The sequence below is a fragment of the Podarcis filfolensis genome (genome assembly GCF_964270895.1).
Source record: "Podarcis filfolensis genome assembly, chromosome: 8".
Lineage (NCBI taxonomy): Eukaryota > Metazoa > Chordata > Lepidosauria > Squamata > Lacertidae > Podarcis > Podarcis filfolensis.
The window spans coordinates 66,327,554-66,355,141 of NC_139611.1; the positions used below are offsets into that span (position 1 = coordinate 66,327,554).

Consider the following 27,588-nt stretch of genomic DNA (forward strand, 5'->3'; position numbering starts at 1 on the left):
CCACATCTGGAACACAGCTCTGGTCGCCTCACCTCAAAAAAGATATTGTCAAGTTGGAAGACGTTCAGAAAAGGGAAACCCGGTGATCAAGGGATGGAGCAAATATTGGAAGATTCGAGACAGATAAAAGTACTTCAGCGCTTAATTAAAAGTACACATCAATTAATTAAACTATGGAACTTGCTCCCACTGGAGGCAGTGGGAGCCACCAACCTGAATAGCATTAAAAGAGAATTAGACATTAATGCTAAGGCAATCAGTGGCTACTAGCCATGATGGCTATGCTCTGCCTCCGCAACTGGCCTGATCCAGCAGGCTCTTCTTATGTTCTACCATAAGGAGAGGTTATATTCTACCATATCCTCAAAATATAATTGCTGCAGATGCCTCCTATACCCTGCACCTCTCTGCAATATTAATAACTGAGAATTAGACCTTTTTGCCAAGTGGGTAGCAGTGTCCCTCTTGCAGAAGACACGTAATAAGTGTACATTGTGCAGAATGGAAGAATCCTTGTGACCAAGAAATAGCCAGACATTGGCGAGCTTTCATCATGCACTGGCAGGGGCACGAGGGAGCACAGTTCTCTCCAGCAGTGAAAACCTGGCATTCCACTGCAGCCATAGCTGTGACTCCGAGCCAAATGATCATGGCTCCTTGCAGGATTGCCATCTGGCAACATGGAGCAGAACAAATAGACACTACAAACATCACACCATAAAAACTCCCTTCATAGCTTGGGTAGCCTGGTGACCCCCCTATGCCCGCTAGTTTAACCAAAAGTGTTTGACAGGTCATGGATATAGTGGTGTGTTGTTGTTTTTTTAGAAAAACAGTAAGGCTTATAACATGTTAGTTTGTTTTTTAAAAAAAACACAACCAAAATATCATCTAATTTTTTCTTGAACAGTCACACCACCCCAGATCTTCATTCTTCCGCTGACCTAGCATAGGGTTGCCATACGTCCAGAATTTCTTGGACAGTGCCAGGATTTCAAAGGCAGAATTGACGCCCGGGGGAAATTTCTTAAAGGTGGCGCTTTGTCCTGGATCTTAGGCAAGCCAATCACTTGGGGGGGGGGGGCATTAAAAAAAAACCTCAACAATTTTGGTGGTTTCCTACTTTTTGAAATATGGCACGCTACTTTCTATAGAACAGCCAGCTGTAGGTGCCAGGGGGACTGGTGAAGGCAGAGGGACCTTCTCTCCATTGCTGAGTTTACTTGCAAAGACCTTTACTTGGGAAAGATGCTCTGTGACGAAATGGCAGAGGAAACCCACAAAAGCTACATGCTGCAAACTAAGCTCAATGGGCAGGAACCGTAAGGCAGTATCAAAACTAGCGACTGGTGACAGCACAGACATCCTGCAAAGATGGGAAAACATACAGCTTCAAATGTCCTTAGATGGCTTTTCCTCACACTTTATCAGACTCTCTTTTGGGAGTTGCCTGCCCAGCCCTCAGTTTCCTCTCCTGCTACAGATAGGAAAATTTGCAGAGTCACATTGGTCGGGGCGTCTCCATGAAACCAGGTCCCACCATGCAGCGTGCGGAAATATGGCCCCAGGGAAGAAGAGTCTGCAGCCACCTTCAGGAAGAAGCCCAAAAGGCTGAACTTGCTGTCCCTCAAACCACGCCCATCCTGGCAGCTGCATTTTGTGCAATTGAAGTGAAGTGACTTGCACTTCAAATGCTGACCAGTTTCCTGTAAGAACTCTGTGTTGCCAGTCCTATGAATCATCATCTCAAAGGGCAACCTGGAACAAAAGTGAAATGGGGGTGGGGAGGGGAGAGCCCAGGCAATAAGATTAAAGGTCTCTGCTACCTGGTTCTAACCTGTCAAGGGTCACTGAAATCATGCCTGGGAACATGCATGCAAACAGAGAGAATGAGATTAAGGCCTATGAATCATAGAGTTGGAAGTGTTCTCTATTCCCTCCCGTGACCAACCAACCCCCGCCCCCCGCCAGACAATGCAGGAAAATCCAGCCTAGGGCACCACTGATAGGTGGCTTATCTCAAGCAGTCTGGTCCACTGTCAAGCAGTTTGGCCCATCAGGATGTTCTTTGCAAAGTTTAGATAAAATCTAGTTTCTTCTAATTTGAAGCTGTTGGTTCGGGTCTCACCCTCTGGGGCAGGCATAGGCAAACTCGGCCCTCCAGCTGTTTTGGGACTACAACTCCCATCATCCCTAGCTAACAGGATCAGTGGTCAGGGATGATGCGAACTGTAGTCCCAAAACGTCTGGAGGCCTGAGTTTGCCTATGCCTGCTCTGGGGCAACAAGGGAGTGAATCTGTTCTGTGATCTATGCAACAGACATTCAAATGTTGAGTGTGGGTGTGCCTTACTTGATATTTTTTTTTAAGAATTTTTTTTTCAAAATTCAGCACAATCCTTGATCCGGCCAAAGATTCCTAAGAAATAAAAACACACACACCCCGGCAAGTATTTAGCCCTTATGGCTACAAAAACATGCTTGAATATGTGGGTAATACCTGCTGAACCTCAGAAACTAGAGAGGTAGATTTATAAGATGCCCAGATGTTGTGAAGGAGCCACATTCATAGAATTGCAGAGTTGGAACAAACCACGAAGGTCATCTAGTTCAACCAGCTGCAATGAATGAATTTTTTTATTTTATTTTTTGCCCCAATTGGATACTCAAACCCACAATCATGTATGATTAGGCACATATCCCTTTAAAATGCTTGGAAGCAGCAGCTCAGTGTTCTCCCTGCCCTCCAGAGCTAAGCTCCTCAAATCCACTAGCCAGGATGCTGGTGGCAACCATCCCTTCCACGTGTTCCCTGTGAGCTGGGACAGGGGCTTGAGATGGGACTAGATCTCACTTCATTTTGCACTTAACTTTTGTAAGATGTGTCTCGGAGGTAGGGCTGTCTGGCTAGTAAGCAGAGCCAAAACATGCAATAATACCAATAATAATTTTATTATTTATATGCTGGCAGCCTGAGTGGGTCACCCAAGCCACTCTAGGCGACTCCCAACTAAATATTAAAAACGCAATAAAACATCAAACATTAAAAAACTTTCAGATGTCTTCTGAAAGTCAAATTGTTGTTTATTTACTTGACATATGATGGGAGGGCGTTCCACTGCTCCACTTACTAAGCAGGCCCTCTGAGCTGGATCTCAGCTGGACGATGGGGGTGGAGATGCTCCTTTAGGTATACAGGGCTGAGGCCATTTAGGGCTTTACTAGGTCAGCACCAATACTGACCTAGTATTGAGACTTCAATACTTTGGCCACCTCATGAGAAGAGAAGACCCTGATGTTGGGAAAGATGGAGGGCACAAGGAGAAGGGGACGACAGAGGACGAGATAGTTGGACAGTGTTCTCGAAGCTACCAACATGAGTTTGACCAAACTGCGGGAGGCAGTGGAAGACAGGAGTGCTTGGCGTGCTCTGGTCCAGGGGGTCACGAAGAGTCGGACACGACTAAACAACTAAACAACAGGCCAGCACCAACTCTTTGAATTGTGCCTGGAAACCTACTGGGAGCTCTGCACCACAGCTATGGTTTCAAAAAGAAGAGCATGGCTTTTCTTTTTGAAACCATACACCAGGCTTTTCAACAACCTCTTGCTTGTCACTGGAAGAAGGCTGGGCCCTGCTGCCACCTTTTTGGCACCTGATGTGCCATAAGTAACCTGCATTAGGCATCTGCATCTGATTGCATCATCAAGCAATGCAGTAAAAGCTTGGGTGGGCTTTCAGTCGGAGCAAATTTCAAACTTGTGAAGGGCCGGACCCCCCTCCGAAAAGCACCCCCTCTCCCGAAAGGACCTCCCCCCCCCCGCCTCATCTCTGCTGGCCTGGGCGGCAGAGGCAGCCTCCGCGCCGCCACCACTTCCTCCTGCTCAGCTCTTAATAATAATAATAATAATAATAAATTTTATTTATATCCCGCCCTCCCCAGCCGAAGCCGGGCTCAGGGCGGCTAACAACAATCAAATAATCAAACAATCAAATAAACCAACATTCTAAAAATATTTCATTATAAAAATTAATTAAAATCAAGTTGATGGCAACCATTAAGCAAAACTCTGTGCAGGTTGCCAGAGGAGGGAGTCAGGCTGCGCCCTGACCAAAGGCCTGGTGGAACAACTCTGTCTTGCAGGCCCTGCGGAAAGATGTCAGGTCCCGCAGGGCCCTAGTCTCTTGTGACAGAGCGTTCCACCAGATTGGAGCCGCAGCCGAGAAGGCCCTGGCTCTAGTTGAGGCCAGCCTAACCTCTCTGAGGCCTGGGACCTTCAGGATGTTTTTATTTGCAGACCGTAGGTTTCTTTGTGGGGCATACCAGGAGAGGCGGTCCCGTAGGCTCCCTCCCACTTGGCGGCCTCTGGGCGCCACCCCTTCCTTCCTGCTGAGGCGGCTGAGCAGGAGGAAGCGGCGGCGGCGCAGAGGCCGCGCCAGCATCGCTGTCCACCCAGGTGTCAGTGGCTTCTAATTGGCTGCAGGAGCTTCCTGTAGCCAATCAGAAACCGCGTCGCATAAGTCAGTCTCTGCGCAGTGAGGCCTCTGTGCTGCACCGGTTTAGCGCAGGGACTGACCAAGCGGGCGGCAGGGTCCGCAAGGTTCGCGGGCCGGATTAATGAGCCCGGCGGGCCGCATCCGGCCCGCAGTCCTTAGTTTGCCAACCCCAGCACAAGCATATCTGACTTGACTGGTGCAGTGCCCCTGTTTTCTGAGCTCAGGTACCTGGGTGGGGCTTATGAAGCAGCCTTAACTGGTCTTAGCAAAACAAATGGAGTAGCTTATTTAGAAGTTGAATCATAGCCACAGTCTGCTTGTGAAGGCCGGAAGAAAACTGCTGTGCCATAATCAACCGAACGGCCAAGACAACATTCACCTAAATTGCAAGTTTATCCCAACCTGCACTTTGAAAATTACGCACCAGCTTATATTAGAAGTGGCTTTCCGAAACAAGTTTCTCAGATGCAACTACCAAGCATATTTACAGTGCAATCCGATACATGTCTACATACAAACTTAATGGGTCATATGCCCAGGCTAAGAGCAAGCGTTAGAAATTAATATTAGCATGATGGGGGCTATAGTTCAGCAACATCTGGAGGGCCAAAGGTTGTCCACTAGCCACTTACAGCAGGCATCCCCAAACTTGGCCCTCCAGCTGTTTTGGGACTACAATTCCCATCATCCCTGACCGTTGGTCCTGTTAGCTAGGGATGATTGGAAGTTGTAGTCCCAAAACAGCTGGAGGGCCGAGTGTGGGGATGCCTGACTTAGAGGCTGGGGGGGGGGACCTTTTACCAAGTGGACTAATAGAAAAGGGATGGGATGATCCATTCTTCCTCACCAACCCACTGCATATCTGTGCTGTGCTGGTCATGGTGATTTTTCATCTTCTACAGCTAACCTAGAAACCAAGGAGCCTGGCAGAGGAGGGATGGCACATTGTGTCCATTATCCATCATCCATTCACTCACCTGCATGGAATTCCTATGGTCACATATAAACAAGTACCAGACAAGCTGTAAAAGACAAGGCTATATTGGTGCAGCGACATGCCTATGCAAGTCAGGATAGAATCATAAAGGACTTAAGTTTGGAAAGATCTTGTTCCTCGAATGCAAGAGGAGCTATGAGGTCTATTTCACCAGAGCTCCTGTTCTGCGCAGATAACACAGGGGACATGGTGCCCCTGACAGAGACATGCCTTCATAAGGAGTCTGGGCAACAAAAGAGGGGAGGGGTTTAGATGGTGCCTTCCCTCTTTTGGGGGTGGGGAGGGAAAGCATCTCTGAGAGCAATGCAAGGCACAGATGCGCAGCGGGAAAGAGAAAGCAGGTGATATTATTCTAGCATAAGGCGGAGGCTGTTTAGAGAAACTGGCATTCGGCCCCTGTTAAGCACAAAGGTCCTAGTTGCTCAGCCAGATTAGGAATTCCAAGAACTAGAAAGTATGGAGGGGAGAGGGAGAGCTACAGACCCACAAGGGGATGTTCATCCCAAAGCCCACACCTGTCAGGAGGCGTCAAACACTCAGCAGGGGAGATAGAGAAATCTGAAATTCGATTCAGCCCTTGGGAGGACAGAGGGTTACAGCAGAAGCTGGAATAGTTCCCAGGACTTGGGGAAAGTTGGGGGGGTGATGACTCCAGGCTTCTCTGCCAATTAGGAGCATTGGTCAAAGCTTTCAGCAAGCATGCCATGGAGGCCTAGCACCAACAGTTGCAAAACAGCGGAGCAGGATTGTATTGAGGAAGGTATCCTTGAACCCATCAGTCTGCCACACTCTGCACCATCTACACACCAGCCGCACTCACACATTATGCTAAGATGAACCATGGTTTAGCATGAGCATGCTGGCTCCCAAGGAGGAGATTTCACCCACTTTGCTCATTCCCAGATCCTTTCAGCTCAGCATGGCAACTAAACCAACGTTTGGCACACTGTGTCCTCTGAATGGGGGATTAACCACAATCTATAGCCAAGGTTTGTTCTTGGTTACAGGTCATGGCTAAGGAGGAAGGAGCTTAACCACAACTCCATGTTGAGACGACACGCTGAGCCAAACATTGGCTTAAGTGCCGCATGTTGAGCTAAAAGTACTGGAGAGGAGCAAGGCAGCTGTGATCTCCACTTCGCAAGTTAGCAGGGTCCCAGCAAGCCATAGTTTGGCTTAGCAAGATGTGCATACCCAGCCACTAACGGATAGAAGCTTTCTAGAGTTTCAGATGGGACTCTTTCCCAGCCTTACTTGGACATGGCTGGAACTGAACCCGGGACCTTCTGTAAGAAAGTCATGTGGTCTACCAATGAGCTATGGCCCTACTGTCCTCCCCATGGCACTATAGGGAAGGAGTGCAATTTGCAAATTCCCTGGGGGCAGACATGGCCCCAAGCAGAAACATCAACATCACCTCTACCCCAGAGGCAGAAAACTACCAGACAAGCCCAGTTGAGTTTTCTGGTCTTTCCAGAAACAGCAGCACAAGGGATGTCAGAGCAGGAACAAGAGCCACATCTCCGTGGAAGGAATGAGAGAAGGCATAGCTCAGTGTTAGAGCAATGCCTTGGATGCAGAAGGCCACAGGTTCACTCCGAGGCATCTTCAGTTCTAATGAACAGGCAGCAGGTGATGGGAAAAACTTGGTTAAATCCATGGAAGAACCCCAGAGAAGTTTCTGTTGGACAATACTATTGATCTGACTCAATATGAAGCAACTTCCTATGTTCCAGGGATAAGCATCACAGCAATGCAATGAGGAAAGCTGCTATGTCTGACAAAATGCACTTTTCCATGCGGTGCTTAGAGGTACAGAAGCCCTTAAGGTGCCTCTGCCTTGCCACTCACCTCGGTTGCAACTCAACTTCCCTTTGGGCCAGAGGCTATAGCTTTGTGGTAGAACTCGTGCCCTGCAGTGCACACAAAATATCTCCAGTTCAGTCCTAGAGACCCCAGAGAGCACTGCCATTCGGTGTGCATTATTGAGTAGAGGCCAGCACAGCAACACTCTCCCATTTGTGCTCCCAAACAACAGGTGTTCAGAGGCATGATTTATAGCATCAGAATCTTACCAGACAACTAAGTCCAACCTGGGACCAAGAGGTTCCTAGAAAGACAGATTTTCAATAGCTGGCTGCAAGCTCACCATGGGACTGGATGATCAAGTGCCACACATGCCCCTAAGGTAAATCTACTTTTGGACTTCCCACAGGCATCTGTGAGAACAGGATGCTGGGATAGATGGGCTTTGGTCTGAACCAGCAAGGTCCTTCTTATATTCTCAAAATACACACAAATTATTGGGGGTGTTACAAGATAATGTGCTTTAGACCAGCAGCCTGAGATTCAGAGGGCACTGGAATGCACTCCTAAAACACACTTACTAGGGAATATGTCTCCTCGGACACAGCAGGATAGACTTCTGAGTAAACATGCGTAAGGTTGTAGATTGGCAGGGACAGAAAGGGCCACCAATGGAGACGTCCAGTTTGCTTCTAGTATATGACCCAGCCAAGTACCACTAATGGTACAGGAGTAGTTTTGGTGCTCCCTTCTGCCCCCAAGTCCCTAGCAGGAAAGCAGGGGGTTACAGTTCTACCTGAAAACACAGGTAATACAATTACTAACAACAGCACTGGTTAAATCAGAATGACGAGCATTTCTACACCTTTGCCTTATCAACCATCATGTAGGGTATCACTCCACGCTATGCCCCACCCTGTGGCTCATCCATCCCACATAATGTACAGGCCCAGACAGCACTGCCATGCAGGGATTAATAACAATATTCAATCTAGGCATGAGAACTTCACATGCACCATCTGGTTGTAAATCCTTACAGTGGCCCTTTAAAGCAGGTGTTGGGAACCTATGGCCCTCCAGATGTTACTGAACTACAATTCCCATCATCCCAACGAAGAATGGCTGGGGATGATGGGAACTGTGGTTCACCAACATCTGGAGGGGCACAGTGCCTCCACTGCTGCTTTTAAGCAAGCCACTACTATTATCTTCCATATTCCAAATGGGAATAATACTGGCTAGAACTTGGGCTCATCCAATGAAGCTTGACAGTGGGAAGTACATCTTTGAAGTTATGCAATGCAATTTGCTATCACAAGATATGTGACGGATTCCCATTTAGAAAAGAAAGCCAGACAATTTCATGGATGAGGCCATCAGTGGATACTAGTCCCAATGGCTCTATGTTGCTTCAAGAATTGGAAGAATGTTGCCTCTGAATACCAGTTGGAGAACAACAGTGGCACTCATGCCCTCATGCCTTGCATGTAGGCTTCTCATAGGCTGGCTGCTGTGAAGAACAAGATGTTGGACTGAATGGGCCTTTGGTTTGAGCTGGCAGAGCTAGTCTTATTTTTTTCATTGTGTGTTGTGGGAAATGGCTAGTGATGAACTGAAGGAGTTAAGGAACACCATGACCCATGAAGCCATCTCTTAGTCCAGTCTTCACCAACCTGGTGTCCTCTAGGCTTTTTCTATTGCAATTCCCATCAGTCCCACAGCCAACGGTCAGAGCAGATGGCAGTTGTAGTCCAAAACATCTGGAGGGCACCAGGCTGGCCAAAGCTGCTTTAACCCAACACAGCAAGGCTCATATGTTCACCTACTGAACTCATGGCAGAGACAAGACTGAAACTGGGGCCCATGAACCTAAGTCAAAGCCACAACACTACATCAGCTCTCACAGCAACCGCTTTCAGGATGATTGCAATTAGATCTGCCATCCAAAGGCCAAGAGGTTGATCTGGGTGGGTGTTCTGTTTCTAAGATGAATGCTTTGCTCACCTGGATTAACCCACCTGCTCTTACAGCAGCGGTTGCCAATGCAGTACTCATGGGTGCAATGTCCCCCTTCAATTTTTTACATGGCGCCCATGAACTCTCTGAGGCCCTCACCCCACTGCCCTCTCAGTCATCGGGCAGAGGCTGCTTACCTTTTTCTGTCTTGACCAGAAAGTAGAGCTGAAGGAGGAAGCTGGAAGTGCAACACTTTCCCCCACTTCCTCTTTCTGCTCTACGAGCTTCTCAAGGTTCAGATTAATTCTGCTAGACCCAACTCCCAGATCCCTTGGAAAAGCAAAGACAAGGGAAACAGCCCGGCTTAAGCCGTAGGTCCTCAGGGTCCATCTGGGAATGCTGGGTGCTTCCGTCCAGCCCTATCTTGGGACCAGAGTGCTTCCGATTTCAATTCACACCCACACAAAAGCAGCGCATACCAGAAGTGCGGAAAAACTTGGCCAGAGGGCACAATCCCCAGCTCCCAAAAACGCACTGACACAACAACTATTTTTTTCTTAAAGAACATTCTCATCGTTCACTGCACCAAGCGCAAGACTCCTGCACTGTTGAACAGCCCCTACTTAAACAGTGACAATGATTGCGAACTACCTCCAATGCCAGAGGTAGCACACCTCTTAATATCAGCTGCTGAGAATCAGAAGTGAAGAAAGCAGAGATGTGGCACTCAGTTCCTGCTTGCGTGCTTCCCAAAGGCACCTGGTTGGCCACTGTGAAAAGAAGATGCTGGACTAGATGGGCCTTTAGACTTTTCCTTAATTCCTTATAACTGTTTTTCCCCTTTGGGGAGCAGCTTGGTGTAGAGCATCTGGCTTTTATGGAGAAGGTCTCAGATTCTATCCCTGGCATATCTAGGTAGGGCTGGGAAATGTCCCTGCCAGTCGATCCTAAGCTAGATGGGCCAATGGTCCAGCTTACTATGATTCCTTTGCCAGAGGAGGCATCAAACTTAGGCATGGTTCTTTAGATTCATGCACCGGAGGCTATCGAATCAGGTAAAAGCTCTGTGAAAATCAGAACTCTTCCAGAGAGTGAGTGGCGGAAGAGACAAGGCTTTGATCAAAGGAAAAGGGGGGAAAGATTAAGGCTGCTGGAACTGATTCACTGAGGCCTGGCTCAACTCGGCTGAAATAGTGATGAAATGTATCAAACTGCCATGTCAATGCAGGAGAGGAATTTTGCAACATGAAATTCTTCTCCTTAGCATCTTGTTTTTAAAGATGCTTCCCCTACCCTTTTAGTGTCACAGATGGCATTTTGCATGACGTAGCAGCGTTAGGATTTCTGCAATAACAAAAAGGAGAAGTGTTGTAGGGCAAAGTACAGGGAAGTTAAGAAATGGCATGAGCCACAATGTACTATATTGAGATTCACGAATCTTTGGGCATTAGCCCAAAGGACACCTCCATCTGTACGCCCTCATACAGCATAACCCCACAAAGCCCACCCAGCAATCGAGGTTTTCATAAGGTAGCCTTGGCTTTGGAGCCATTGGCAGAAGTACACCTTGTTCCTTGGGTCTGCACAGCCAGGTGCAACCCAGTGCCAACCGCCAGCCCCCCAACCCTACCCACATTGTTGCATCCATATAAAGGTGCAACAGTGGTGTCAGAAGCCAACGCGCTGGTAAAGAAACAGAAAGGAAAAGTCAGAGAAAAAGGAAAGCGGTATTACCGGCAGTTTTCCAGTGGAAGCGGATCGCATGGTTTTGATCTCGGGTCCATGGGGGGTGGCATAAAGGCAGCTGCCCCTAGGCAGTGGGGCAACCACAGCAGTCTGAGGGTACACCTGAGTGAAATAGGTAGCTGGGAGAGCTCGCATCTGGGGGCTGCTGAGGTTGGAGACCACCAGTTCTGCAGAGGTGATCACAGGCATGACTTTCTTTTGCTGCTGGGGGGGTCCAAGAGCAGAGGGGGCCCGTCCAGGGGCAGGAGGCCCAACTTTGGGGATTCTCAACATGGCTGAGCCCTCTCCAAAAGGCCACAAAGGAACAAGCAGAGCTTCAAAAACAAGTGATGGTGGCAATAACTGTTCTTATTTTGAGAGATCCTGAGAGGTAACTTGGAAAATGTACTCTTAGCCATTTAAAAAACTGCCATTCGCTTGCTCCCGAGGGGTCAAGCCCCAATGCAACAAAAAAATAATAATAATCACAAATTCATCCTTCAAAGAAAAAGAAACCTGGAAGAAACAGCTTGCAATATTGACTTTTGGTATTGGAGGAATGGCTCATGCAGACCCCGATTTCTCTCTTTTCATCAAAGTCTGTTTCCAGAGCCTTTCTTTGCTAGGGGAGCGAGCCATAGGGCGGCCAAGCAGGCTTCCCCCCCACTTCCTCCTCCTCCAAACCGATGAATGACCCCAGCTCTCGGCTTCAAAAATAAATAAATAAATGATGCACGCTTAGCGCGGAGAATAAAAAAAAGACACACCAACTTTGCACTAGCCCTCTTTCCAAAAACATAAAATAAAGGATTTTTGGAGAGACTTTGCAAGGTTATAGATCAGCTTTGCACATCCCCTCCCCCAGCAAAGAAAGCAGCTTTTGTGGCTGGGGGGGAAAAATCGCAGCCGGAGAATCGGGGGAACAAAAGCTCGGGTGCTTTTTCTGTCTGCTCTTTCTTTCTTTCTGCAAAACACCACCCGGAAGATTTCTCTCCCCGGCTGCCCCCCGCTCCGGCTCCCAGTGCCTAGATCCCAGGGCCGGCGGAGGGGCTCGGCAGAAGCATCCTGGCCGGGCTCAAGCAGCCAGTCCGGGCCCTGGATCCTTTCGCGGCCCCGGCGCCTTTCATGGAGCTGCCGCCGACTTGCAATGCTGGCCCCCTCGGCTCCTTGGGGCTCCCGGCTGGGCCGCTGCCAGGTTCCGGGCCGCTGCCAGGGCCGCCTGGGGCAAGGATGGATCTGGATTGGGGCAAGAGCGCACCCGATGGCTGCCCAGCCCTTTCTCTTTCCGTTCCTCCTTCTCTCGCTTTTTTTTTTTTAAGCGCCAAACTACGTGCCGCGAAATTCGGATCTCCCGCGGAAAACCCCGCGCTCCCATTGGCCCACGCCGCGCCAGCCCGTCCCCGCCCACCGGATTTGATACATTTTGCCAGGCGAGGGGCGAGACCGGAGGTTCTGCTCTTAAAGGGGAAGCGCGTGGCGGCCCGCGCTCCCCGAGAGCCTCCAGCCAGCCGCCGGCTCCGGCTCCCCCCGCCCTTCACGGCGCGTGGGCGTGGCTATGCAAATATTGACCCTGGGATGGTCTCCCTTTGCACGCCTTGCTTTCTCTCGCTTAAAGCGGCCGGCGGAGGCTTCGGCAGTGGCGATCCCCGGTGCCGGGCTCCCTGGGAGGCAGGCGCATCTTACCTGTTGCGAATTTGGGAGGCAGGCCTTCCGTCTACCCGCTTCCCCCGCGAGCCCCTCGAAACCCGCAAGGTGACCGGGGAAGAGAGGCGCGCTGGACCGCCGGGTGGACTCTGAACAAAGGAGAGGCCCATGGCGAGGGGGTGCATGCTCATAAACGGGCTTGTAAAGCGGGGTTATCGATGTTCCTCCCATAGCTCATCTGCTTTGCGTGCAGAAGTTCCCAGGATCAATCCCTGCCATCTCCAGGGACTCCCTGTCTGAAATACCGGAGAGCTGCTGCCAGCCCGTGTATAGACTACTAAGCCAGGGCCCAGTGGTCTGTCTCATTATCTGACAGCTGCCTGTGTTGCCCCCCTCACATCCCGCTTTTGATGTGAGCCCATGCACCTCTTGAAGTTCATCTATAGGGGCTCCATCTTCCGTTTGTCAGTATGGGGAAGTGGGGTTTGACTTTGTGGTTGATCTATCCTGATACATTTACACCACAATACATCTCATTTTGAGGAAAGTTGAGTGGGTGGGCTCTCAAAGCAGGGTGGGGAACGTGCAGCCCTCCAGATGTTGGTGGACTCCAACTCCCATCAGTGCCAGCCAGCGTGGCCATCAGTCAAGGTCCAGGGATGCTGGGAGTTGGAGTCCATCAACATCTGGAGGGCCACAGGTTATCCATCTCTGCAGCTGCACTCCTGAATGCCAAGTGGTGGTGGTGGCTGGCTGGTAGGAAGACCACCATAGCTGGATGCAGAGCCCCTGATGGGCAGAGCAAACAAAGTCAGATATACCAGAACAACACTCTTCTGTTGTCTCCCGAGTGGATGCCAACCAAACACTGGAGACTGAGGATGCCGACAGGCACTGCCACCCCCTGGACTGCTTGTGAGCAAGACAAATGGCATCACTGCCCTCTGCTGGTTGCAACAATCATGTTCCCTATTCTTTGTGCTGCTCTGAATAAGGACTTTCCACAAGGGACACTGAGGGCCGTACTAGACAGGAGGTGAATATCTCTTTTTGCATGTAATGTGTAAGGTCTTTTTTTTTTTCCTTTCAAAAATGCAAATAGCAGCTGTTGGAAAGGGGAGGTGCTGAGCAATATCGCGATCACAGCAGGCAGGGAAAGGGAACTTAACTTCCCCCCCCACTCCTCCTGCCAAAAAGCCCTCCCTCAAAGCTGCTCTTTGCACTGTGGACTTCAAAGGTGCCGTTTTCCTCTTTTCATGTCTATGCATGTCTTTAAAACTGTAGCTCTTTAATTGCTCTGCAGACCAGCAGGCAAGAAATTAACCTTTGCTCTCATTCTAGTTTCTGCTTATTTTTGCTACTGTAATGTTGCCTGGCTGAAGTTCTGCAAGTTCACTTTTACAGTAAGTAGGGAAAAATGTTCTGCCATGAATGCTCAATAAATAGGTTTTCTGGAGGATCCGGAAGAGCCAAAGTTTGGGAAACTCTGTTTTAATTAGTAGTAGTAGTAGTAGTAGTAGAAATCATATTCGAAGTATTTGTATACCACTCTGCATAACATGTTATCCCATGATAGTTTACTGTACAATTAAAAAACTTACTATAATACCTCCATTCGAAATATACAGGCCAGGATCCAGTCACACACATTGGTGCATAAGCAGCAAGTTTTCATAAACATAAAGGCTCTAATATTCAATTCAGTATTTTATTGTTCTATTGTGACTCTGAAGCCAGCACAATTCTGAAAGTTGATTAACATAACTGCATCTATTCCCCCCCATCTATTTTGTGACGTTCACAAAGTTCTTTGGGGCAAAGTTCATTTTAAAGGGCGACTGAACTAGGCGGCATCCCCAAATCCAGAGAATGCAAAGCAGCAAGTGAGCTTTCCTTATTCCTCTGCGTGTGACGCGATCCTAGGTGGCATTGGAAAATGCAGGGCCGAGAGCATAACAAACATCTTGAGGCTTTGGAAGAGAAGAGCTTGGAGTCAAAAGGTCTTACTGAAAAGACCCGCTAGCATCTCTGTATGTAGCAGAAAAGATGACCCAGAACCTGGCTAAGGAACGTGTCCTGGGTTCTTTCTTGATGGGCCAGAGCCAAGCTGTGTATGTTGTTCTTGGACTTGTCCACAATTCAAGCAACCCAATGCTATGCCATGATCTGGGCTGCTGCCAGGGGCATGTCCTCCAAATTGGCACTACCTGGGCATAATTCCTACTCAATGCCAACATGGAAAGGGCCGGAAATTTGAAGCAAAGTGTGAACACACTGAGGATCATATATATACAAAGAGAAGTTCCTTTGTGGCCCACGTCCAAGGAATGATGCTCTAGCAGTAGGGATATCACTGGAGGTTGGTACGTATGCTGATAGCTCCTCCGGGTGATGAGTGCTGAAGCTGTTCTTCCCTTCCCCTTTTGACACTTCTTCAGATGCAGCCTCCACTCAGAAGCCTCTCCCTCCACTTGACTCCTGCTTTTTGCATTCTCTGCTTGGATGCTGTTTTCCCATGATATGCAAGTCTCTGTAGTCCTGATTGTGCATTTGTCTCTCCTCACTCTCCTGGTTTTTCAGGGGGTTTCTGGTATTAAAATAAAAATGTGTGGTTAGTTTGGAAACTTTTAATAACCTGGGGTGCATGCCCAGGCTCATAGATCTCTAAAAAAGGCCTCAAAAAGGATACTGTAAAGGATGCAATAAAGGGCAACCAAAATGATCAAGAGGCTTCAGAAAGTCCCCTGAAGGAAAAAGCAAGAAAGTAAGAAGAGCCTGCTGGATCAGGCCATTGGCCCATTTATTCCAGCCTCCTCATTTCCTAGCAGCTGACCAGGTGCCCATGGGAAACCCACAAGCACAAGGCCACTGTCTCCAGCAACTGGTATCCAGAAGCATAGCCAACATGGCTTGTAGCCATCGACAGCCTTCATGAATTTGCCTATCCCTCTTTTGAAGCCACCCAGGCGGGTTGCCATCACTGCCTCTTGCAGGAGCATGTTCCATAATTGAACTATGCACTGCATGAAAGTGCTGAATCTTCCTACATTCAGCCTCCCTGGGTGTCAGTGAGTTCTAGCATCATGAGAGAGGGAGAACAACTTTTCTCTATCTACCTTCTCTATGCCGTGCCTAATTATTAAAAAAACTTCTATCATGTTGCCTCTTTTAAGGTGTAGTGTTTTGCTTTGCTGTGCTTTTGTTATGCTCTGTTAGAAAGCCACCCAGAGTGGCTGGGGAAACCCAGTCAGATGTGGGTAGGGTACAAAAAGTATATTATTATTATTGGCTTTTTCTCTAAAGCAGAAGTCCCAAACATGGCAACCTTTCTCCATAGGGGAGTTGATCCTTTGGGCTTCCTTTTTCTGAAGCTTTTCCATCTCTGTAACTCTACAATATCCTTTTGAGGTAAGGCGACCGGAACTGTACACAGTATTCCAAATACGTTTGCACCACAGATTTGTACAACGGCATTATGATGCCAGCAGTTCTATTCTCAGTTCCTCTGCTAAAGATCCCCAGTATGGAATTTGCCTTTTTCACAGCAGGGTTACAACTGGGGCCAGCCCTACTGTTAGGCAAAGTGACTGAGGCAACCACTACAGGATGCAGAAGCTGGGGACAGCAGCAGTAGCTGCTTCCCCAGCTATTGAAGATCAGTCCTGAGAGTCGTATCCAGTGAAGTTCCATACAGAATAGACCTACCTACCTATCTATTTATCTATCGGACCAAAGTTAGCCGTGTTCTTTCATGTTCTTTGTGTTAGTAGTGGCTCTGCTCTGAGTAGGACTAGCATTGGACACAACCCCAGGTGCGCTACAGGCCTGGCATGCCACCCCCCCAAACCATCATCTTGCCCCCAGGTGCACCAGAAAGTCTATCCTGTTGTCATTACTCCCAGCTGGGGATGGTGGTGGTGAAGAAACGAAGAAGAAGAAGACAAAATATGACTAAGAATAAAACTGCTGCCATTCACCTACAGAGCTATTTCAAAGGGCGGACTCCAGCATGAGTTGCAAATACAGTTTGATTATATTCATCTGGGCATCAATATAGACCATGGTTTCCACTCCCAGTACTATTTTTATTGTCTTTCCAACGCTAGGATAACTGTATCACCAATTGATCACAGTGCTTATTTTGCAGAAGATTGAGCTTTCAATTGTCACAATCTGTACTTTCTACATTCTACTGCCGTTTGAATCCACTGTTAACCTTTTTCTTTCTCTATACCCCACCCTCCCAATATATATATCATTAATCTTTAAAGTGGCACAGGACTCTGTTTTTGTTTGTTTGTTTCATTCTTTCTTTAACAGACAATTCGCACAGCAACCCTGCAGGGAATTTATTTATAAAATAATTTATATACTGCCAATTCATACAATATAACATCATGGTGTGCAGCAATATAAATAACAAAAATAATTCTGTAAATATAAAAATATACATCTGAAATACATATGTCTATCAAGTCTTACTATGCTTTCCCGACGCCTGCGAGCCCTGTGTCCTGGCCTGACAGCCTGTGGTGTGAAGAAGTAAAGAAGAAAAGGTTAAATGGGGGGGCAGAATACGTGAACCCCTTTCTTTTTAGGAGGTGGTGTTCATGGAAATTAACAACAAACAAGAATTGATACCAAACCCATTGTTAGCATTACTGGGGAGATAGGATGAGCCAAATGAACACAGTTTGGATAAAGCATTGGTTTTATATTCATTATTAACTCTGTCAGGATGGTTATGGTAAGAAAACAGAAATATTTTAAAGGGATAAATAAGGATTTGTGTGGCTTTGTCAATTCTGGTCTGTAGCTATTGCTGAAAAATCAACTGAAATTAAGGGATACTAAAAGACAAACAGCAAGAGATTCATTTTCAATTGCACTGTAAAAATTATCATAATACAATCTCCCTACTTTTGCAGGGGTTATGTTCTCAGGTATATGTGAAACTGTGTATAGTCAAAACTCCACTGGGTTCAACAGCAGGTGGGATTGAAAAAACAAATTTCCTGGATGCCCATCCCTGTTCTGCCCCCCTTCCCCCTCCCCAGGTGCATAAAGCTGAATGTGCACAAGTTGAATGCATATAAGTTGGGAATGCCTGTATATAAATGGTGCTAACAATGTTCAAATGCCTGCCGTGAGGTGCTCTACTATTTGCAATTCTTAGTAACTTTTCAGTTTTAAGTCAGAATATCATAAGAGCTTGACAGCGACTTCCTGATATCCAAAGCAAATCTTTATTTTCTGAAGGACACCTTGCTACCCTCCAACATTATTTCGTATTATTATTTCTTAAATTTGCATACCACCCTTCATCCGTAGATCCCAGGGCCATTCACAACACAAAAATATCCAATATCAACACTTAGTATCATTCCCAGGAATAGTGAATGCAACAACCCAAATTTGTGTCTTTGTGTGTGTTTTCATGTACGGTAATTGCATCGCTTTTCTCTTTAGCTTTACTTCAGTGTGTTATTGAGCTATATGAATGAATGAAACCATTTCCGTCTCTTCATGCTCAGCTGAAGCTACAGAGGCTTCTTGTGTTCTGTCAAATATAGCAATTGGTATTTGTGTCCTTGTTTTATCCAGGGACATCCCCCCTCCCCCGCACAGCTCTTGTTGGATCCTAGAACCTGCCTTCCCCTAAAAGTATGAGAAACAGCTTCTTCTGGTTGTATTCCTCTGCTGCAGGGACAGGAAAGTGTGGCCTTCCAGATGTTGATGGACTACAGCGCCTATCATCCTTGACCATTGGATGTTTTGGCTGAGGCTGATGGAACGGGAGTCCAAGAGCATCTGGGGGATAATAGAGGAAGGGTTGTGGCTCTGTGGTAGAACATCTGCCTTGCATGCAGAAAGTTCTGGGTTCGATCCTCATCATCTCGAGGTAGACTTGGGACAGTTCCCCATGTGAAACCCTGAAGAGCAACTGCCAGTCAGTGTCAGCTATAATGAGCTAGCTAGATGAACCATTAGCCTGACAGTATAAGGCAGTTACCACTGTTCTTCCTGTTTTCCAATGGAAGGCCACAGGTTTCCAACCCCACTGAACTCAATAGGACTGATTTCTGAGGAGACATGCCTAGGATAGCTTTATCAGGAACCCACTGCCCTGCCTCCAATCTACACCTCCATACTTAAGCCAGGGATGCGGCCATCCAGATGCTGGACTATAACTCCCATCATGCCTCACCACTGCCCATGCTTGCTGGGGCTGATGGGAGTTGGAGTCCAACAACATCTGGAGAAGCACAGGTCCCCCAGTCCTTCTTTAAGCCAGTGAATGCCTCTCCGAAGCAAGGAGGCACCCTTTGGACTTCCCTATACGACTGGGAAAGTGTCCATGGGTCAAAGCATTTATCTTAAGGTTACCAGATGCCCCCGTTTCCCGGGGACACTGCCTGGATTTACAAATCAGTCCCCTGACAAAATTCTATCATTCCTATTGAAGTTGAAAAGTGTCCCTAGATTCATTGGGGGGGGGGGAATCTGGTAACCTTAGTTTATCTCGGATATTCCTGCTCTCCTCTGCTTTTAATGGGTCCTGATGTCAGATGGATTTAGGCAGCCTTTTCTCATTCTGGCCACAATACTAGGGATGGAACAGCAGAGCTAGCTGTAGGGCTGCTTAGTTGGGGGGTCTAACCACTGCTGATGCAGCATCTTATCTTGCTGTGCTGGACAGCTCCATTGCTATCTGAAACCTATTGATCAGTGGCTCACTGGACAGCTCCCTGACCTTGCCAGTTGAGTAGAAAGCTTAACACTAGTCACAAACAATGTAGAATTGTAGATGTTCCTCCTCCCCACCAGCTGGACCCCAGGCCATGTGGTGGTGGGGCTTTCATTTTAAAAATGGATCTATTCTTTACATTCATTAGTCATGTACTAACTTAGTCCTCTTAATCTGAGAGAGGCAGGTTCGAGCCCCTCGTTGAGCAAAAGATTCCTGCATTGCAGAGGGTTGGACTAGATGACCCTCATTATCCCTTCCAACTCTAGAATTCTATGATTCTATGTCCAATTTAGTTTACAAAATAAAATAGAGCACAAAATTAAATAATACAGTATCAGCATGAAAAACAAACACCAACAAATGGCAACAATAATCCCATAATTAAAAAAAAACCAAAAAACAGAATTCTGAGATGCTGCCAGTATAAAGACTAAAATTATATTTCTGGACATTTTTAACCCTTTGTGTCTGCTGTGGTCCCATTCTGAATTGGGGACGAGTGGCATGGGTTGATTGATTATAATTATATTTATTTATGTATTACATTTGTTATGTTGATATCCCACTTTTCATCCAAGGAGCTAAAGGTGGTGTCCATGGCTTTCTTAATTTTCATATTATCTCCACAAGACACCTGTGAGGCAGCTTAGGCTGAGATACAGCAATGGGCTGGAAGTCACCAGGTGAGCTTTGTGGCTTCTCTAGATATGAAACAGAGACTAAACAGGCAAAAATGGTTGTTTCTGGTAGCTTGGACTTCACAACATTTGTATAGGAAGGCACTTTCTCGTGCAGAGAAGTGCTGGAAGTTCAGCGCTGACAAGGCCTCATCAAGGCATATGATATGGGCATGTCGAGTGATATATTATTTTTGGTCTGAAGCTATTGTCCATATAAATCTTATGCTGGCCAAACCTTTGACATTTGGAGGATGACCGTGTTCTTTTTAACTATATTCCTGTTGTGTGAGGATAAACAGCAAGACAGCAAAAGTGAATGTGGTGAGGTCTTGTGGTTGCCAGGAGACTTACATTTTGAGCCTGGAAGGATAAATGCCCACCATCCATTAGGCAATAGTCTGAGGACCTCACCGCCTTTGCTACATTTGAATATATTTTTGTAAACACCAATTTCACGTGGGTTCCTCTCTGGACATCTGGAGGGCTTATAACAATTTTTTTTGTCCAATTTTAGCTGGAAGTACTGGTCGCTACTGCATTCTCAATGCAAGCTGACTGTGGGTGTTGTTATTATACTTTTCCTTGTACTTTTTTTTTAAAATAGTCTATCTCCTATCTTTCTCCTTTGTTAAATTTGACAATAGAGATGCGCATCCACTGTGAAAGGCTGCTTAGGCGATTGCTGACCAATGTTGTTTCATCTTGCAGTGTTTGGCTTTACATTCTTACCAAGCTATCCTGAGGCTTGCTGCTGCTGTCCTCAGAGCTTTGTGGCGGCTTGCGGCTGCTGTCCTCAGACCTTGGTGGCTGGGGGACGGAGAAACAAGGAAGAAAATGCAAAACACCAGTAAGAATGTGCACAGGCAGCAATAAAACTCTTTGCATCATGGGGGGTTAGATGATCCTTGGGATCCCTTCCAACAATGGTTCTTCCTGGCTCCTAATGTGCAGCACTGAGGGTTGGGCTGGAATGGGGCTGAAGCTCCAGAGGCTCCCTGGATTCTGTTAAATATATCTGATTGCATTTGCACCCTTCCCTGCACTTTCTTACCCCCCACATCCAATAAAATCTAGTTCCTGTGGCCACCAGAGGCCATCAAAGACGCAGGGCTGTCAAAGATCAGAGGCTTCCAAATGCTCTTTTCATGCAGAGACCATCCCTTGCACTACAACTCACATTGTTGCGGTATTGGCTGGTGCCCTTTGGAACTGACAGGGTGGTAGGTAGGGCCAGAGCCAATGACGGGCATTCTCCGCCTCCCCTCCTCCATGCTGATTTCTCCAAGGGTGACACTTAGGCTGAGGAGGAAGCTAACAGGCCGTGCTGCCACCCCGCCCTGGGCTGGTTGTAAATAAGAAGGCAGGCAGAAGGGGGCATATTGAATTTGGGGCACTGCTCCATTGACCCAAAGGAACCAGCCTCCATTGTGTTCCCGGAGCTAGGGGAAACACATGTTTTGAAAAATCTCTAAAAGCAGCTGTTTCCCACCTAAAACTTGTTTGATCTTACAATAGTCTGAAACTAGGCCAGGCCAGGCTTGCCAGGGCTGATGGGAATTGTAGTTCAGCAACATCTGGAGGGCCAAGGTTCCCCACACCTGTCCCAGGCCAACACCTGAACCACTATGCCACTTCCATCAGCCCCTGCTGGTGTGCCCAGTGGTTAGGGGTGGCATGGGATTTGCAGTCCAATAGCACCTGGTTGCTTCCCCATCTCTCAGTATGCCTTTGAAAACAAAACAAGACATGGGGAGCATTGTGTCTCCATGCAAGTAAAGAACAACCATAGCAGGGAGAAAAAGTGCAGCCAAGCTGCTCCCAATAAAGCAGCTTTCTACTTGCAGGGTGGTTGTTTTTTTCTTGTTTGCTACATTGTGGGATAAGTGGCTGCCCACCTGTGTCTGAAGCGAGACAGTCCATTCTACCCCCTCATCCCAGTGCCTGTGGCATAGAGCAGAATTCACACTGACCAAGGGAGCAATCCTACGCACAAGAAACTGGCAAAAGCCAAGCTGGCGAAACTTAATCCAGTGTAATGTTACACCAGATCCAAACCCTGTTCCCTAAAGCCTGGCAAAGGAAAAACTAAGCCTTTAAAATAGTGGTCTAGGCCAGGTTGCTCGATCATGTGCCTGAGCGGAACAGGCTTAGGATCCAGTCCCCTCACCTCTCTGGTCCCACCCCTGCCACACCCCCAGAATGAAAATGGAGGACAGCGGTCGTTGGAGGAGAATGCCACACGGCAGAGAGGGAACTAAAGGAGGTGCAAGGGCTTCACAACCCACATTAAGATGGGGGTGTGGGTGGGCCCTTAGTGCAGGTGTCAGGAAGCTTTAGCCCCCTAGATGTTGCTGAGCTCCAACTCCCACCAGCCCAAGCAAGCATGGACAACAGCTAGAAATGCTGAGAGTTTTAGTTCAGCAATGTCTAGAGGGCCAAAGCTTTCCCACACTTGACGTCGTGTTATCTAAATGGTGAGAATTTGAAATTCATGTGAGGGGATGGAAATGTGACAAACGGGGTGTCTCTGTTTTTTGCTGAAGGCTTTTATTTATTTTACCTAGGGCAGTATACAAAATTGTGATTCCCCGCCTCCCTTCCTCATCTGCAGTCTGAGGTGACAAAGGACACATCAAGCAGGACGTTGCGCCCTGGGTTTAATTAACAAAGCCAAACAGTTTTAAACTCCTCTTCATCAACTCATCCACATGCACTAAAAGGCTGCCAAGGGGGTAAATAATGAAAGTGGTATCTTCTGCAATATATGTTTCTACAGACTTACCAAATTCATCTGAGTACTTGGAACTTTTGATACAGATGGTCCCGGCTGGGGGTGTGGAGAAAAAGAAGAAGAGAAAAATGCAAAACCTAAATAAGGAAAAGCGTGCAGGCAAAGGAAGCTCATTTTGGCTTCTCGTGTGGAACAGCCGCCTTTTGAAGACATAAACACGCACCCCTCTTTTTTTATTATGGCTTTAAGTTATATGCTGTTTAATATAGCAACACCATTAAATTACAATAGGAAAACCACAAGCAAAATGTAAATGCACGATATAAAAATGTAGTAAAAAACAGAATCCAGTAAAAGGTTTTGCAATACATTTCACGCCCTTGTCTTAGCACACCATCTCTGATACGACAGTACATGCATGGGGGATTATAATGCCCAAAGTTAGATGTTGACATTCACATGTGACAACTCTCTGATATGACAATCCAACATGTCGTGAATATCCAAAACCATGGGGACATAGGATGCTGCTGTATGCAGAATCAGACCCTCTGCAACTTGCCCAATATTGTCTGCACGACACAATTCTGCCCTCCCCAATCTGTCCGTTTATTGCTCCGTTTCCCAGTCAGTACTGGCTGGTGCCCATTGGGACTGGTAGGGCAGAAGGCAGAGAAACCATTGGCCAGTGGAGCCAATCACAGGCAGAGCTACCCTCTGACCGGCTGTAAGTAAGAAGGCAGGCAGCTTCATGGGGCTAATGGAGCAGCCTCCACTTTCCCCAGACCTTCATCATCTGTAAAATGGGGGAGTCGCATCCAAAAGCTGAGGAAAGGCTCCTAGTCTGTACCTCTTGGGCAAAGCTTGCCCAAGATGGACTGGTGGCAGGCCAGAGGTTCTCCACCCCTGATAGTGAGGGAAATCATATAGTAAGGGTGCAATCCAACACCCTCGATTCACTGCTCTGATTGAGGTAGAGGTTTCCCTTCACCCAGTGAAGGGAGCTCCACTGGCCTCCACAGCCCCATGGACTGGTGTTGGTGTTTTCCCACTGGTGTGGAGTTTCTGGTTCTGCCTGCTGAAAGGGAGCAGAAGTACTGGTGGAATAATAATAATTATACCCCGTCCATCTAGCTGGGTTTCCCCAGCCACTCTGGGCGGCTTCCACAAAGACCAAAAATACACTAAGATGTCACACATTAAAAACTTCCCTGAATAGGGCTGCCTTAAGGTGTCTTCTGAATGTCAGGTAGTTGTTTTTCTCTTTGACATCTGGTGGGAGGGCGTTCCACAGGGCAGGTGCCACTACCAAGAAGGCCCTCTGCCTGGTTCCCTGTAACTTGGCTTCTCGCAGTGAGGGAAGCGCCAGAAGGCCCTCGGCGCTGGACCTCAACGTCCGGGCAGAACGATGGGGGTGGAGACGCTCCTTCAGGTATCCTGGGCCGAGGCCGTTTAGGGCTTTAAAGGTCAACACCAACACTTTGAATTGTGCTGGGAAACCTACTGGGAGCCAATGTAGGTCTTTCAAGACCGGTGTTATGTGGTCTCGGCGGCCGCCCCCAGTCACCTGGAAGTACTACCAGGGCAAGGGGTGTGTGTGAAGTACTGCTGGGAGACTTCACCCCATAGCTGGGCACTCCAGGAATAGGGAGTGACTATGGTGGGCTTGGATCCACTGGATCTCAAGATGACCAAAATGCCACCACATGATGGCGCTGAGCTTGACTTGGTCCCTTCCCGGCCCTAAGCCAAACAGCTTAATATCCTGCTATGCCATTCACAGGCATGCACCAAAAAGGTGTCAACTGTACATCGTCTAACTGATATGTTTCTACAGCCTTACCAAACTCAACCGATGGATCGAAGATTTCGGTGGAGCCTCTGATGGCTACAGTGTGGTGGAGCAGAGAAGAGAAACACAAGGTATAAGGGAAAGTGTGCCGCCAAAGAAAACTTGTTTTGGCTCTGCCACAACCACCTTTTAAAGCCACCCCCAACCCATTACAATCAAGGAGTGTGTGGAGGGAAAAGCCTGGACCACACCAGCTGGCTCCACCCCGGCACATCCCCCATCTGAAAAGTGCTGGGGATGACCTACAAAGCCCTACATGGCTTGGGTCAAAGCTACCTGAAGGACTATACCTCTCTATAGGAGCCCACCTGGGTTTTGAGACCTTGCAGGGAGGCTTTTCTCTCAGCCCCGCCATCTTCACAGGAAAATTTGGCAACAATGTAAGGGCCTTCTTGGTGGTGGCTCCCAGAATAGGTGGAGCTCCCTTCCATGGTAAGCTAGGCCCTCTCTGCTTTCCTTTCACTGGAAGGTCTTTGACCACCAACTGGCTGTTGTGACAGTGTCTTGTGCAGATGGATGATGTTCTTAATTTTATGTTTGGAGGAGGAAGGTTTTTCTATTCAGTTTTTAATAGGGTTACTCTCTCCTCTCTCTATATATATTCTCATTGTTTGTATTTAGTTATCTGTTTTGATTTATGCTGTGAGCCACCTTGGATCCTGCACTGGGAGAAAGGTGGGATATTGAATGAATGAATGAATGAATGAATGAATGAATGAATGAATGACTAAAACAGGAGCCTATGCATTTATAGCTGAACGTGCTCCCCTTTAGACATTGTGTAGACATGTGGACATTGGTGTATGAGGCTGGCATGAATGTCCCAATTTTCCAGTCACACATTTTCCAAACACATAGACTGGGAACACCCTCCAAGAGGGTTACTGTATGTGGGAAGTAAGAATCAAGGCCAGTGGATGTGGTTGAAGGAGCTGAGGTTTTCTGTTCTATTTCATTTATCCCTTTCTTGACATTTGCATGCCTCGGTCTGGTTCCTGTGCACTGAGGTTATTGGAGGCTGTCTTTTAAACAGGGACTGTCTTACTCTCTTTTCCTACAGATCATGTTGGAGTGCAAGCCCTCTTTGGTCCTCAAAGCTCCATGTGAACGTAACCTCCAAAGTGGGGGGGGGGACAAGGGCGGAACCTCCAGCTTCTGTCACCGTTCTGATCACTCTGCACAATTTGTGAATCTTGTCAGAACCCATGGCAAAGGACGGGCAGCTGCTCTCCCATTGTGGGAGATCTTGCAATGTGTCATCACTTATCATAACCACAGTCAAAACAAAAACAAAAAAAATTCCTTCCAGTAGCACCTTAAAGACCAACTAAGTTAGTTCTTGGTATGAGCTTTCGTGTGCATGCACACTTCTTCAGATACATTGAAACAGAAGTTGCCAGATCCTTCTATAGAAGGATCCTTATAGAAGGATCTGGCAACTTCTGTTTCAGTGTATCTGAAGAAGTGTGCATGCACACGAAAGCTCATACCAAGAACTAACTTAGTTGGTCTTTAAGGTGCTACTGGAAGGAAAAAAATTTTTTTGTTTTGACTATGGCAGACCAACACGGCTACCTATCTGTAACCATAACCACAGTGCCCCTCCAGGGGGCAATAAAGGAGTATCATCAGAGAAGCATTTAAGATAAAGTGGAATGATGCGCCGATGATGCCGTATAAAAGGTCCATATAGTTAAAGCTATGGTTTTCCCAGTAGTGATGTATGGAACTGAGAGCTGGACCATAAAGAAGGCTGATGGCCGAAGAATTGATGCTTTTGAATTATGGTGCTGGAGGAGACTCTTGAGAGTCCCATGGACTGCAAGAAGATCAAACCTCTCCATTCTGAAGGAAATCAGCCCTGAGTGCTCACTGGAAGGACAGATCGTGAAGCTGAGGCTCCAATACTTTGGCCACATCATGAGAAGAGAAGACTCCCTGGAAAAGACCCTGATGTTGGGAAAGATGGAGGGCACAAGGAGAAGGGGACGACAGAGGACGAGATGGTTGGATAGTGTTCGCGAAGCTACCAACACGAGTTTGACCAAACTGCGGGAGACAGTGGAAGACAGGAGTGCCTGGCGTGCTCTGGTCCATGGGGTCACAAAGAGTCGGACATGACTAAACGACTAAACAACAACAATGCAGTGTTATTGCAGCAATGAAATGTTGCAGAAGACACCCACAAACACCCTCACACCAGTCTAGAGGGGCCCTCAGCAAGCAGCTTGAAAACCCTCTCTGTCCCTCACAGGAACACATGGGAAAGCTGTATGTTGATATGAATAATGAATGTTATAGCATCCACAGTATAGGTTTCTTAAGTCTTACCAAACTCAACCGATGAGCTTCAGGCTTTGGAGCTTTTGTTGCCTTCTCCACCTTGTTGGAGAAACAAGAAAAATACGAAACATGAGTAGGGAAAAGAGTGCAGCTGATGGAATATTATTTAAGCTTTATGCACCCTGACTAGCTTATTTGTGGGTGAGGGTGGGAGGAGAGTTTTAAATGGTATCCAGAGATGACCAATTAATCCCAGCTTGGTGTTCTCCTCTTCCAGGGTCACTGTTTGTGCCTTGCCAGAAAAGAAGAAATGCCTTTTGAAAAAGAAGATAAATCTGCATACATTTTCCACCTGCTGTTTTATTATGTGTTTCATAAAATGTGTACACCACTCAGTTGTAAAAAACGAACAAACAACCCAAACCCCTCAAAGTGTTTTACAAAAAACAAAACAGTAAAGTAAAGAAAAATTTACAACTCTCTTTTAAAACATACAAAAGTTAAAATACTAAAGCAGATTAAAATTGCTTAAGTTTTCTAAGCATCTGAGTAAAGGTAAAGGGTAAAGGGACCCCTGACCATTAGGTCCAGTCACTGATGACTCTGGGGTTGTGGCCCTCATCTCGCTTTACTGGCCGAGGAAGCCGGCGTACAGCTTCCGGGTCT

The 27,588-nt window shown here is 47.3% G+C and overlaps 2 protein-coding genes across 6 annotated transcripts in view; both read right to left on the reverse strand.

The window, feature by feature from the left end:
- E2F2 (E2F transcription factor 2) overlaps positions 1–12,287 on the reverse strand; it is a 36,700-nt gene extending 24,413 nt beyond the window's left edge. For both annotated transcript variants that reach the window (XR_014551374.1, XM_083627581.1), the window contains exon 1: positions 10,991–12,287. Coding sequence is in view for 1 of the 2 variants with exons in the window: in XM_083627581.1 (XP_083483707.1) it covers positions 10,991–11,275 (285 nt within the window). In the remaining variant the exon portion in view is untranslated. The remainder of the gene's footprint in view (positions 1–10,990) is intronic.
- A 2,025-nt stretch (positions 12,288–14,312) lies between these two features.
- Positions 14,313–27,588, reverse strand: part of CATSPER4 (cation channel sperm associated 4) — a 34,034-nt gene continuing 20,758 nt past the window's right edge. Inside the window, exons 12-17 of one of the 4 annotated variants that reach the window (XM_083627411.1) lie at positions 26,971–27,021; positions 24,631–24,675; positions 22,839–22,883; positions 20,786–20,863; positions 17,108–17,152; positions 14,313–15,212 (exon numbers count right to left, since the gene is read on the reverse strand). In XM_083627411.1, the coding sequence (XP_083483537.1) occupies positions 15,186–15,212; positions 17,108–17,152; positions 20,786–20,863; positions 22,839–22,883; positions 24,631–24,675; positions 26,971–27,021 (291 nt within the window). In that variant the 3' untranslated portion in view covers positions 14,313–15,185. Of the gene's footprint in view, positions 15,213–17,107; positions 17,153–20,785; positions 20,864–22,830; positions 22,884–24,630; positions 24,676–26,970; positions 27,022–27,588 lie in introns of all 4 variants that reach the window. The other 3 variants (XM_083627412.1, XM_083627413.1, XM_083627414.1) reach the window with 3 other exon arrangements.